Source organism: Phyllostomus discolor, chromosome 1 (genome assembly GCF_004126475.2).
Source record: "Phyllostomus discolor isolate MPI-MPIP mPhyDis1 chromosome 1, mPhyDis1.pri.v3, whole genome shotgun sequence".
Taxonomy (NCBI): Eukaryota; Metazoa; Chordata; class Mammalia; order Chiroptera; family Phyllostomidae; genus Phyllostomus; species Phyllostomus discolor.
The window spans coordinates 154,734,141-154,746,978 of record NC_040903.2 but is presented as its reverse complement, the minus strand read 5'-3'; the positions used below and the strand labels follow the sequence as shown (position 1 = coordinate 154,746,978).

Sequence of the window (12,838 nt, the reverse complement as noted above, 5' to 3'; positions counted from 1 at the left end):
GATTGAAGAGATTTTTGACAGATTGTTTAGTTATTTTTCTTTAGAAGTTAGTAAAGAATTAATAGTCTTTAGGTCAGTTACTGCTACTATCTCTGCCTGGGCACCAGAGTAGATCCCAACTCACAGCCCTTGTACTATTACTAGTACTGTAGTGAGCAGTGGTTGCTAGACTTGTATCATCTCTTCTTTCCACCCTCAGGAGGGTCGAGAGGAGCTGCTGCTGATAATCAGAAATGTACTTTGGGAAAACAAGAGAATTTGCTACATTTTTTCCTTTATTTGTGCACCATTAATAGAGTTTTTGAGTTTCCTTGCTATTCAGTTTTAAGTATTGGAAGAGTTAGGTGACACCCTGTCTAAAAATCTTCATACTCATCCTCACACTAGGCATTCAGATGGTAATGGACATAAATACATAGAGAAAGGGATACATTTCAATTTATTGGACTGGTGAAAAAGTTCATTTAGATTCTTCTGTACAGTGGTTCTAGCAGTGCTTACTTGTCTTTAATGTCATTAGAAACAATTTTGTTAGATTGTATTGTGACAGCTGTAATATCAGCATGCATTTTTTAAAAACTTATCAAAATTGGTGAATTTTTGTGCAGCCATTTTAATATTGAAGATGGAAGAAGATATGCAACATATTTGGCATATTATGCTTTATTTCAAGAAAGGTAAAAACACAACAGAAACACAAAAAAAAGATTTGTGCAGTGTATGAAGAAGGTGCTGTGACTAATCAATCAAACATGTCAGAAGTGGTTTGCAAAGCTTCTTGGTAGTATTGACACTTTGGCCAGATAATTCTTTGCTGTGGAGCTGTCTTATGCATTGGAAGATGTTTAGCACCACCCCTGGCCTCTACCCACTAGAAGCCAATAGCAGGAGATAACTAAAATACTCAGAATATTCAAATCAAAATTCTTGGTGAAAATAAGAAATGTGTCTTTTATTTTACAGAAAAAACTAAGTGGACTTTTTGGCCAACCCAATAGATACTAGCCAATATAAAGATGAGTACATAGATAATGTTGAAAAACTCTATCAGAAGCTTAAAGTTCTTTTGTGGGTAATAACAAGCACCTCAATATCTAGAGAAAAAGATCAAGCACAATAAAGCTACAATGACCCACCATTGTAATAGTGTCATAAGATTTGCCTTTAGTGTGTTTAGAGACCACTGAAGACAGCTCAACTCTGCTGGAAGCAGTTAAAGCCTTTCATTTTGTTCATGACCATTATTTAGAAGATGCTGATTGTTTCATGGAAGCAAATTATGATACATATGTCCTATTAGCTTGAGGTGGCTTCTCTCAAATTATGATCCTCAAGAACTCATTTACTTTGGGAGAAGATATGTAGTGAACAAAGAAGCCTTGAAGAGATTTGTTACTGTAAGTTTTTGGTACTGAAAGTATAATTATTATTCTCCCACAGAGGATGCTGATTACTGTTCATCTGGCAGTTTGTTTTCTTGACTTTACAACAATGTATAAATTTGACTTCATTGTGTATTATCTTCCTCTACATGGTTATTTATCAAACTGCCTTATTTAAGAAATCAGTATAACAGAAATAATCATGAATGAAGATACAACAATAAAATGTCTAATACTGAAGAAAGACCCGTACCTGCAATATAGAATACTGTAATCCCACTGACAAATTCTTTGACTGTGAATATTCCATACTTTAAATATTTCATATGAATGGCTGAAAACTGAAGTTTTGACATGAGCTGTAGAGTCTTTGAAAATGTATTTTTGATACAGTAATGTGAATGAATTTTTTTTGAGTGGTGGTCAGGTAGAGGAACTAAAGAGATACTGTTTCCTCTTCCTGACCACTTGTATTGATGTCACTGTATAAATAAAACAGCTAATCTTGCTAGAACTACACTGGACTATGTTAGTACACTAATGTGAGGCTAAACAGACTTGCCTTAAAGAACAACTTAGAAGAAATATTGTTGGTAATTGCTTTTGACTGAAGATGTGAGTTTGCATCCATGGATATAACAAATGAATCAAACTCTCCCCCCCCCCCCCCCCGCCACCCCCCATATGTACCACCAGGCTGTCTATAAGTATCCAGCAATGTAATAATGAAAAATAGAGACATTTATTGAAAAAGATACAAGATAAAAGAAACATTGTACATGGGACAATGACACCTCAGACCCCTTCAAAGTAGGCACATTGGACCTCACACAGTTCTCCCAGTTGCTGTCAGCTGCCCCATTGTATTTTCCTGAATCTCATCAATGGTCTGAAATCTCTTTCCTTTCAAAGGTGATTTTAGTTTCAGGAAAAAACCAGAAGTCACAGGGCACCAAATCTGGACTGTAGTGGGCTAGTCACCTGGGTGATTTGATGTTTCACAAAAAAACTTCTGCAGGAGACATGATGCATGAGCGGTGTGTTGTTGTTAACAGTATCTCTTCCACAAAAAGATAGAAATGATGCTTGGTTAGGGTACATTAATATAAAACCACATTTTGAAATTAGTATGGATTTTGTCTACAGTATAAGTTGAGTTCTAAATAGTGTTTATTAGAATAATAATATTCACTAGGAAGGATGTCTTTGAATCAGGTGTTTAATATGTGATATTTCCCGTTTTGATTACATTAAACATAATTATCAAAGGTACTAATCTGACTTTTTGTTTTATAGTTTCTGGTTTTCAGCAGCCACTGTAAAGCAGTGAGTGGCTACTCAGACCAGGTCATCCATCAGCGGAGATCAGCTACCTCCTCGCTTCGCTGCTGCCTGCTCACTGAGCTGCCATCTTTTTTGTGTGTGGCCAGTCCACGAGTAAGTGCCATGGGAGGGAATAAATAAAATACATGGTATTAAAATACATGATATTGGTATTAAAAATACTAATTTTCAGGGAATCCATTTCTTAACTGTTTTAAGCTATTTGGATCTTGAGAAACATATAAATCCTTAGTATTTAGAAAGAGCATGCACACCACAGTCCTGGCTGTCCCACGACAGCACTTCTCACTTTGGACTGTATTGGTTTGAGAATAATTGTATGGGTTAGATAGGAGTGGTTTTTTTCTCTGACCTTGTCTCTGTTCTTAGTTCCTCTCATTTAGTCAGGGGCTCTAATCTACCATGGCAGCAAGCCATCTGTCAGGTGGATTAACACCCAACGACAGGGTCACAGACAGGGGGCTATTTGAAAAGGAGAGGGAACCATTTGTCACCTGCATTGAGGCTTTTGAGGGGTTTTCAGAGGAGAGGGCCAGATTGGCAGGGAGATTTGATCTGGACTTGTCACCTCAGTACAGTCTCCAGATAACAAAAGGAAATATGACACTCTAGCATCAAGAAACTTCTTGGTCTGGTGTTCTCTCACTTTCCTCAGCAGTTCTGCCTGGGGTATGGTTCAAAGTATGTTTCCTCTGAAAAGTAACTGTTGTGCATTCAGCAAATGTAGTCTTATTTATAGATGAGGGGTAGTTACTATTAGAGTTTCAATTTCAGGCAGTTGTTGAGTTCTTCCTATACCCTGTTTATCAAAACAGGGCACCCTGGTGATTGTTGACAGCATTACTGCAAAGGTTGCCCTTGGCACACTGCGGTGGTTCACTTTGCTTACGTATCTTTCCAGTCCTTACTGATCAGTGCCAGAAAAATCTCTTCCAACCTCAAAGAAATACATGATGGGAAGAGAGACATAGTAGAGAAGTGGCCAGACTCTGTGGGTCAAGCATAGTTCAAGTTTCTGTCTTTCCATCTCGTTTCCTTTTGCTTTAAGGGGCAACTTAGAGTTAACCAGAAGACTCTTAAGAGGCTGATATTACTTACCTTTCTGTGTGTTTTTTGTTTGTTTATTTTCTCTACTCATTCTAGCAAGTTGACTGTTTTCATAGTTCTGTTCAAAGAAGGTAGAGCCTTTTGATTCTTCCTTAGTGATATTATTCTACCATTATTTACATCACTTTACAGCCTTACTTTATTAAGTTATCAAAGATCAGAATTGGCACAGGGTCCAGAGGAAGATGATGAATGAAAATGAGATGATAGTATTGAGTCCCATTGACTCCAGCCTTCCTAGATTTCTTCCTGCTGGTCCTCTATTACATGAATGTGATTCCCTTGCCACTGTCATCTTCATTTGATTTATATTGACTGTCCAGAATTTAGATTTTGCATGTTTCCAGTTCTTCCAAAGCATTCTTGGTCTTTGAAGCTGAAGCCAATATAGAGAAACTCACTTTAAGAAACATCTAAAGCCAAGTGCTTCCATGGAAAGTAGTGTTGAGGCTTCATAATTGTGTGGTTTGTTTCCTTCTCAGTCTCCTTACTGAGAGGCCTGATAAAAGGAAGTCTAGATTTTTAGAGTGGTATATCAGGGTATTTTTACTTCTTATATTCCCAGTGTTTTATAGAGCAAGTGAAAAGTGAACTGCTTTGAACTATAATGGCATTGGTGGACATAACAATTTTGATTCGTACCATCCCAAGCTCTAGAGCCAACCACTGTGAAGAACAGCCCCACTCTCTGAACATATTCACACATGGGCACCCCACCTGTACTTCAGAGTATTGTTTTCTGAGGAGCTAGAAGCCTAACTTGTTTTGTGTGGCGCTGCTGTTCCCCTAAAGAACAGTGAACAGTAGCCTGAAGAAAACTCTCATAGTGTATAAAGATGTGGTAGCAGTCAAGGAATAGGAGGAGGCTTTTATCATTTGACTGGAGTGCTGCTTTCCAGCGTCCTACTTGGCTTCTCCTCCCTTATTTGAAAGGTTTCTTCACATAACATGTGCCAAACCTAAAAATGGGAATAATTACATGATGGTTGTAAGGACAGGAAAAAGTTTTAAACATGTCTGAATATTTATGCACGTGTACACAAATTCTTAATCTTTCAGATCAGGCCTGGGGTATGAATAAGGCAACATTTCATGAAATACCTTAATTATATTGATTTCTCATCCATCTTGATGGAGAGAAACTACTTTCCTTTGAGGCCTCAACCTTGGTCTTGAATTAGAACAAATTAATTTTCCTGGCATATGCTGTGAAAACTTTAGGGTCAGTTCAGGAAGAACTGTGCCACATTAAGGAAGGAATTATGGCAGCTCTTTTCTCATTAGCTGAGAAAATAATTCAGCAGGGGTCATAAACTAAGACCGGAATCCATCTTACAAAAAATGTAGCGCTTGGAGCGGTCACGCTTCCTAGAGCTGGAGCAGGGATATACATGTCCTCAGGAAGGACGCTCTGAATGCTTGTGGAGGCAGCCTCTGAAGATACCATAGTTTAGAAAGTTAATGAAGCAAGAAACAGGTTAGCTTATGTGGCTGATGGGAGTGTGCATTTCGATTTGTGGGGAGGAGAAAATGGTAGGTTATGCTTCATCTCTCCATTTCTGAGCAATCAGGAAGACCACTTGTGTGGAGGCCATCTAAGATAGGGCAGACTTGGAAAGCAGGATTTATGTAGAAATGGACTTGTTTGCCCCCTTTAGGGCCTCATGAGTTTGCTGCTTACGTATTTACGTGACTTTCTATGATTCTGCATATATCTTGATCCAGGGCTCCTGCCAAAGAAGTTTATCAAAACATTAAAAAATATTTCACTAAGAACTGTGCCATGCAAGCCTCCCAGTTTCAGTCCTGAACTTGGAAGGATATCAGCAAAATGCAAATAGGAAAATAGAAAGTTTACAACTGGAAAAAGTTGGTTTGTTTTTAAACTACTAAGACTTCCTAGAAATGAGTCCCAGGCAGGGGAAACATTCTCTTCTGCATCGCTGTTCACCCTATTCCTTCAGGCTAAGTTTCTAGCTTTGAATTTTTCATCTTGAGATTGTGGGCCCAAAGTCTTGATGTATAATTCCAATATAAGTTCTGCTGCTCTACACACACACACACACACACACACAACACAAAGCATTTATCTTTGTAAAATTGGCCAGTATTAGTCTCTCACAAATTATGCTCTACTTATCCAAGAGTGTGCATGTTATTTGATATATAGAACTGGTAATACTTCTGTAGTCCAGACTGCTGCTTCCTTAACCATTTTTATGGAATTAGCAGCAGTCGATTGTGAGGTTCTGGGACTTACACCCTAGATCAGGGGTCCCCAGCCCACAGCCTATTAGGAACTGGACCACGGAGCAGGAGAGAGCAGGAGGTGAATGGCAGGCAAGCTAGTGAAGCTTCATTTGCATTACCCTCCTTTCTCCCCCTCCACCATCCCCACACCTGTCTGTGGAAAAATTGTCTTCCACAAAACCAGTCCCTGGTGCCAAAAAGGTTAGGGACCCTTGCCCCAGATGGTAGGTGTCTACTCTGATCCAGCATCTGCTGGACCACTGCCAGAACAAACCAAAGCAGATAGAGACCAAATTTTTATCTACCTGCTTTGTATTTCCGTGTTTATTTGCCTGTGCTCAACTTTCAGTGGGAAAAATTAATAACTGGGAAACAAGACAAACTCCTTTTGGAGAGAGTAGAGGAGATAGGAGATTACCAAAACCTTCTCCTAGTACAGTCTGGTTAAACCAATTTCTGTGTGAGCCTGTCTGGGTTTTGGAGCTCTAGGGGCCCAGCTCGCTGTCACCCTCTGTAGTTTTGCCATCTGGACCGTAGATGGCACTACACTCTAGCCAATTCAGATCAGCTTCCTCTGAGTCGAGTAAGCGTGGTCTGTGGTTATTGGTAAATGATGCTCTTTCTCTGGTGTTGGTATCCTCTAGTCCCCAGCGGAGGTACCTTGCAGCTCCATAGTAAGCTAGCTGACTGTTTATGTACCCCATAGCAGCATTTTCAAGGCTCAGCCTAAGATGCTGGGGTGCTTGTTAAAAATCTAGTTCTGTTGGCTCCTCCCATCTGAATACACAGCTGCTTATTAGAATGGGAATAGACCAGAGATAGCTAAAGAAGGATAAAGCCTATGTTTCTGAATGGAGAGGAACCTGCTGTTCTATAGGGGGCAGCATTTGAGTGTTGTTGCACCTAGTGGTGAGATAAGATGTGTGTAGCCTCTACCCTAACCAAGAAATGAATCTACTACTTCTGGCAGTTGCTCCCCCACCCCCTCCACCAGCTTATGGCCTGAAAGAAAGATTCTCTTATTTTCCAAATAGTTTGTCATTCAGCAGCCTAGTCAGGGAAAAGGAGAAAGAAGTGTTGATAAACATGGGAGCTTTGCCACTAAATCATTAAACATAACTTCAAATGCACCAAGCCAATACTCTGTAGTTCTTAATGATGACTAAACTAGCTCTAGTTCCCTTTTTGGCCTCACCAACTTATGTATGGCAAATGTAACTTTGCCAAAAGCAACATCCAGCAGTGATGGGAGGTTCAAAGCAAATGTGTGTGTGTACACACACACACACACACACATATATATATATATATATATATATATATGAATGATAGAATTGTTTCTGACCTGGTATCCTGGTTTATCTGTGAACTCCAGTGTTCTTTAGATTTGTTATAGGTTCATATTATAACAGGTTGGACTTTTACCTGGGAAAGCTCTCACTAAATCAGTTATTAGAGAGAGTTTAGTTTGTTAGAACAGGGAAGGTAAAACTACTAGCCAAGAATTATCCACATTAGTCTGATTTCAAAGTTGAGGTTCCCAAAAGGCTTAGTGGGTGTGGAAAATGTGAAAGAACCATCTCATTTGACTCTGACTGCAGGTCACCGCAGTGCCATTGGATTCTTACTGCAATGACCGAAGTGCAGAGTATGAGCGGCGAGTGCTGAAGGAAGGAGGGAGTCTGGCAGCCAAGCAGTGTTTGTTGAATGGGGCCCCTGAACTGGCGGCAGACTGGCTAAATCGACAATCCCAGTTCTTCCCGGAGCCAGCTGGAGGACTGTGGAGCATCAGGCCTCAGAATGGCTGGTCTTTCATCAGGATTCCAGGTGAGTCCTCTGTCCTCTTGAAATATGTTCCCAGCTTTGGCAAGGGGAGAACCAGGGAGATGCTCCATGTGGTGGTTTCAGATATTTGGAATTCAAAGTTTTAGGAGTTTCTGTTTCCTCTTCTGCCCTTAGTAACTTATAGATAAGTGTATTTAAGTAATTTGTGACTTGAGTAGAGAGAAATGTGTTTTAGATTTGTGCTTAAATACTCTCCTTTGATAAGCTTACAGATGAGAAAGGAATGCCACTGTTATAAAAAGGGGAGGAGGTAGAAATAAACGAGGTAGAAAAGGCTCCAGGTTAAGTGAGTAGTTGTCTTGTGACATTACTGCTGGGATGAATGAGAATGTCGTCACTCACAGAAAGCCTAGCCCAAGTAGCATAAATAGTGTCCTGCACAAAGCACTAGAGATCTGAATGATAACCAGAAGGAAAACAGTGTGTTTTGTGCCAAAATGCTAGCAGATTCCCAGACCTCCTGGGGTCATGGACGTGGGTTGGAAGGGAACTAGGTTTTCATCTTTGCTTTAGTGAAACTACTTTTTTTAAAAAATGATTTTATTTATTTTTATAGTGAGGGGAAGGGAGGGAGAGAGGGAGAGAAACATGGATATGAGAGAGATACATTGATCAGTTGCCTCTCACATGCCCCCCAGCTGGGGACCTGGCCCACAACCCAGGCATGTGCCCTGACTGGGAATCGAATTAGCGACCTTTTGGTTCACAGGCCGTCATTCAATCTACTGAGCCACACCAGCCAGAGCAGTGAGACTACTTTTAAGGAAATTGAACAGAGGGTTCATAGGCTCATGTTCTTTGCTTACACATGGCAAACTGGAGCAGCAGCTTAGAGCCTCCATGTTGGTTTTGGTTATCCAAATTCTCTAATATTTTGGTTGTATTTGTTTTATTGGCATGTAAGGGAAGTAAAGTAGAACTAAGTATTCAAAAGAGAGAATTTGCTGTTTCTAAGAGATAATTGGATTCAGGGTTTAAGGTCTGATTTTTCCATTTTAATGTTAACTTTGTCAAGTGTCAAGAAACTTGGGGTCAACCTGCTCTAGTAGCTTTGAGGATGCTTTGAACTGGAAGATACTGTTTTGGGTATATGAGAACAGTATTGTAAATGGCCTCATAGCTGACTTAGAACATGTGAAAGCAGTGCGCGAAGGTGTAGTGGTGGAAAAATAAGTGGAAACCCAGAGTGTGAAGAATGTCTGAATACTGGTGGGAATAGAGGGATAGTGCGGTGTGGAAACCACAGAATCCCAGGCAGAAGATGAACACAGGTATAGAAAGAAGCAAGACAACACCTTATTTATTGTTTCTCCCTTCTTCATTCTGGCTACTGAGTTCCCAGTACAGGAGTAGAAGGCTTATTGCTGGCGCTGTGGGAATCTCTTGTGGCTTTTCCTGTTCTTTGAAAGAAAAATGGACCTTGTTTAAATAGCAGGAAGTGTCTGAGTTCTTTTCGCATCGATAAAAAGCACCAACCTCACTGGCTGTTTACTGTGAGAACCAACCAGCTCCTCACTGACCCTATTGTGCTCTGTAGACTGGCTGGGGCTGGGCAGCGAGGCGGTGGGCGGGGGTGGGGGGCCTGGTGTCACTGGAACCTATATTTTATCTCTCTTTTTCTGTACTTTTACATTTTCTGTGTTCCGGAGAAGGTTTGGTTCCCTTAAATTTCTTGAGAGACTAATGAAAATCTGTATTTCAAACATTGAATGTGTCTCCATGTTTCACTGGGAAAAGGATCTACAATCCCTTCTAGAGTCTAGTCTCATCTCCTTGGTAAGAGGAGATAATTATTTAATGTTACTCTGATTATAGTGCCATAGGACACATTCATTTCGTCTCTGAGCAGGACCTTACACTGCAGTCAGTAGGAACCTGTGAGTGAAAAATACTGTAAGACTGTACCACAAAATTGTAGGAAAGATTACAAGAAAGTAGATCTGTTCATTTCAACATTTTTTTTTTTTGAGCTCCTGTTTTAAAGAAGGGGCTGGTCACAGGTTTGACTTGGCAGAATCAGTCTGATTTCTAGGAAATGGTGCTCTTCTTGGCTGTGTTGCCTGCTTAGCAATAGGTTATACTCTTGTCCAGTGCTGCTTTGGTAGCTTCTAAAAACTGTGTCATGGATGCCAGGCCCAGAAGACACCAGTGTGTACAGAGAAAGAAGCCAGTTTTTCTGCATATCTTTTCTAAGGACAGATTCTGGAGGCTGACTTACTCTGTCTAGCATGCTCACCAGAGAAACAAATCATTGTTCATTACTTAAGGGTTTTAAGGCCATTGCTGAAGTTTCTTCTTAGGCCTTTTCCTTCAGTGCATTCCAAAGATATCCAGTCTGTCCACTTTCACCTCCCCTACCTAACAGACTAACAACAGAGACTACTTTCTGCTGCTTCTCTCAAGTGCATGAAAGTTCTCTCCACTTAAGCCTATGCACATCATCTCTGAGCTTTCCAAATACTAGCATCAGTTCTTTCTGATTTGTCAAAATAAAGTAGATGTGGGAAGCAGGAATGTGTGAAAACCATTGAAGCATGATTTTAAGATGAATTGAAGCTTCTCAAAATTCAGACACAAGGCAGATTTGTGTATGCTTAAATATTTGTGTTAAGGGAGTATATGTGAATGGAGAGAGAAGATAAGCAGGTTGCAGAAATCTGATGTGGTTAGCTTAGTCCTGCTCAATGACTGAAAAATATATGGGCTTTAATTTTTTTTAACCTTGATGTTCTTTTAATGAGAAAAGAAAGAAATGTATTGTTTAAAATTGATTGGTAGCTCTGTGGGGATTATTTAGGCACTATCAAAATTGAGGGACCCTAGGGAATCCAACTAAAGGAGAAGGGTAATTGTGACAAGAAGAAAACCTTGAAGTTGCTGTGAAAGCATTGCTGCCTCATCAGACTTGGAATTTATACAGGCCTCCTTGTGTCTGGTGCCAGAGAGAGGGCTTAGCAATCGCTTCTGTCCCAGCTGCAGTCATTTGATTGCGTTGGTAAGGAGACCAACAAAAAGAAGAGCATTTCAATAATCTAAACAGGACCAAACAAAGAGGCTGAACAAAGGTGTGTGCCACGGCGTCAGGGAGGGGTGGTGGAGGGAGAGATGTGGCCTGGCAGCGTTCCGAAGGTGGGAAAAGGCAGGCTGCAGTGCAGAGGAGTAAACATCCAGGACCCGTGGCTTTGTAGCAAAACAGAGTGGTTGATGATTTGTTATGGTGCTGTCAGCACATCCGTCCTTGTTCAGTTTATACAATAATTGTGCACTTGGCAAATAGTGGCAAGAACTAAGAAACGACCGTTGAGAACTCCTGGATTGCTCTACAGTCTGAGCAAAAGCCACAGGTTCAAGCCAGAAACAAAAGATAGGCAGTATGTTTTTCTCAACAGTTTTTTTTTTCCACTTTTAGTGGTAGTTGTCTGTGTAGTATCTTTAGCCTTTCCCTCTCCCTTTTTGTGTTCCATAGTCACTTCCATATACACCCTTAAATCTCCCAGCCTCTTAAGCCTCCTCTCTTCCCCTCTTAATAACAACAATTGTTCAAGGCATGTTTATGGACCAGTCTGCAAACAGGAAACTCTACTTCCTGAAATGTGATGGGAGTTGAATGATACTGAATGGATAAGATGAAAATTTGTGAGTTAAGTATTCTTTAAAGATCTTTGGTTGAAATGATTTTTTTTTTAATGGGAAGAGGAAGGCGACAGCACAAGTTAGTGAGTGAAAGCAGCTTCCATTTCACAGAAACCCAAAGCCAATCTTTCTAAAAAGCTGAACAAGCCCTATAGTGTCTTTATTGAATTATAGCTTAGGATAATGACCTTTACCAGCCAGCCTATTTGAAATCATCCAGGAAGAGGGAGTTTGGTTGTTGTGGGGGGGTTTTGGTGTGGGTGTGTGTGTGTGTGTGTGTGTGTTAAGGCAGAAGAGGGTACGTTTATTTTCATTTTTTGATGTTTAAGTGTCTCCAGGGGCAGGCAAGAGTAGGCCGTGTTTCTTTACATTGTCATGGTTCCAGAAGGTAAACCATTCAACCACAGAACTAGCAGAAACAAATATCTAGAGATATTATGGACAAAAAAACCAACAGGTTTCTCAGGTCACTTACAGCAAACATGACATGGACATCACTTTCAAATGTCCATGTGTACCTGCTATTCCCTGAGTAAGGATTAGAGCAGGGAAGTTTTCAGATGCCTCTGTCTGATTAGGAACTGTCAGTTGGGAAGGAACCTACACCTCCCTCTTTCAGGATATTTCTTCCCAGAGCACTATTGGATCGTGATTTAATAGTGCTTTGCATTCTTCTCTAGAGTACTTTCTTGCTCTCATGATGACAAGCATCCTGGTTGTAGTAATTTTGGCTGCATACAGCTTTGCAGTGAGTGATTTTGCCGCTTCAATTAAATACAGTTTCCCCCTACCCCCTTTTCTTCTCCCTAGGCAAGGAGAGCCTCATCACTGACAGTGGAAAGCTGTATGCCCTTGATGTCCTGCTGACTCGGCTCAAGTCTCAAGGACATAGGGTCCTTATCTACTCCCAGATGACCAGGATGATAGACCTACTGGAGGTAGGAGAAGGAACCTTGGGGACCTAGGACACCTTGACATTTAACTTGTAGGAATCAGATGTCTCCGACTAATACCATTCCTGCTTAATGAGAACTCCAAACATCTTTGTGATTTTACTGTCTGTAAAGGAGGAGATGTAGTTTCTGGCAGATATGAGAGTATGCAAAGGATTTCTGCCTCCTTGCTTATACCAATGAAATGGAACACTCCTCACTCTCTTCACTAGGGAAGAAATTCCCTAATTTTAAGTAGATCAGAGCTTAGGAATTTCTTGAAAACTCCTCTGATATTGTATATAATAAACAAGATTTGGCATTACTTCTCTACAGTGAAAAACC

The 12,838-nt window shown here is 40.5% G+C and overlaps 1 protein-coding gene across 1 annotated transcript in view; it reads left to right on the top strand.

The window, feature by feature from the left end:
• INO80 (INO80 complex ATPase subunit) overlaps positions 1–12,838 on the top strand; it is a 127,071-nt gene that overhangs the window by 79,138 nt on the left and 35,095 nt on the right. The window contains 3 exon segments of the mRNA XM_036017321.1: positions 2,679–2,819; positions 7,685–7,910; positions 12,372–12,499. Of these exon segments, the coding sequence (XP_035873214.1) occupies positions 2,679–2,819; positions 7,685–7,910; positions 12,372–12,499 (495 nt within the window).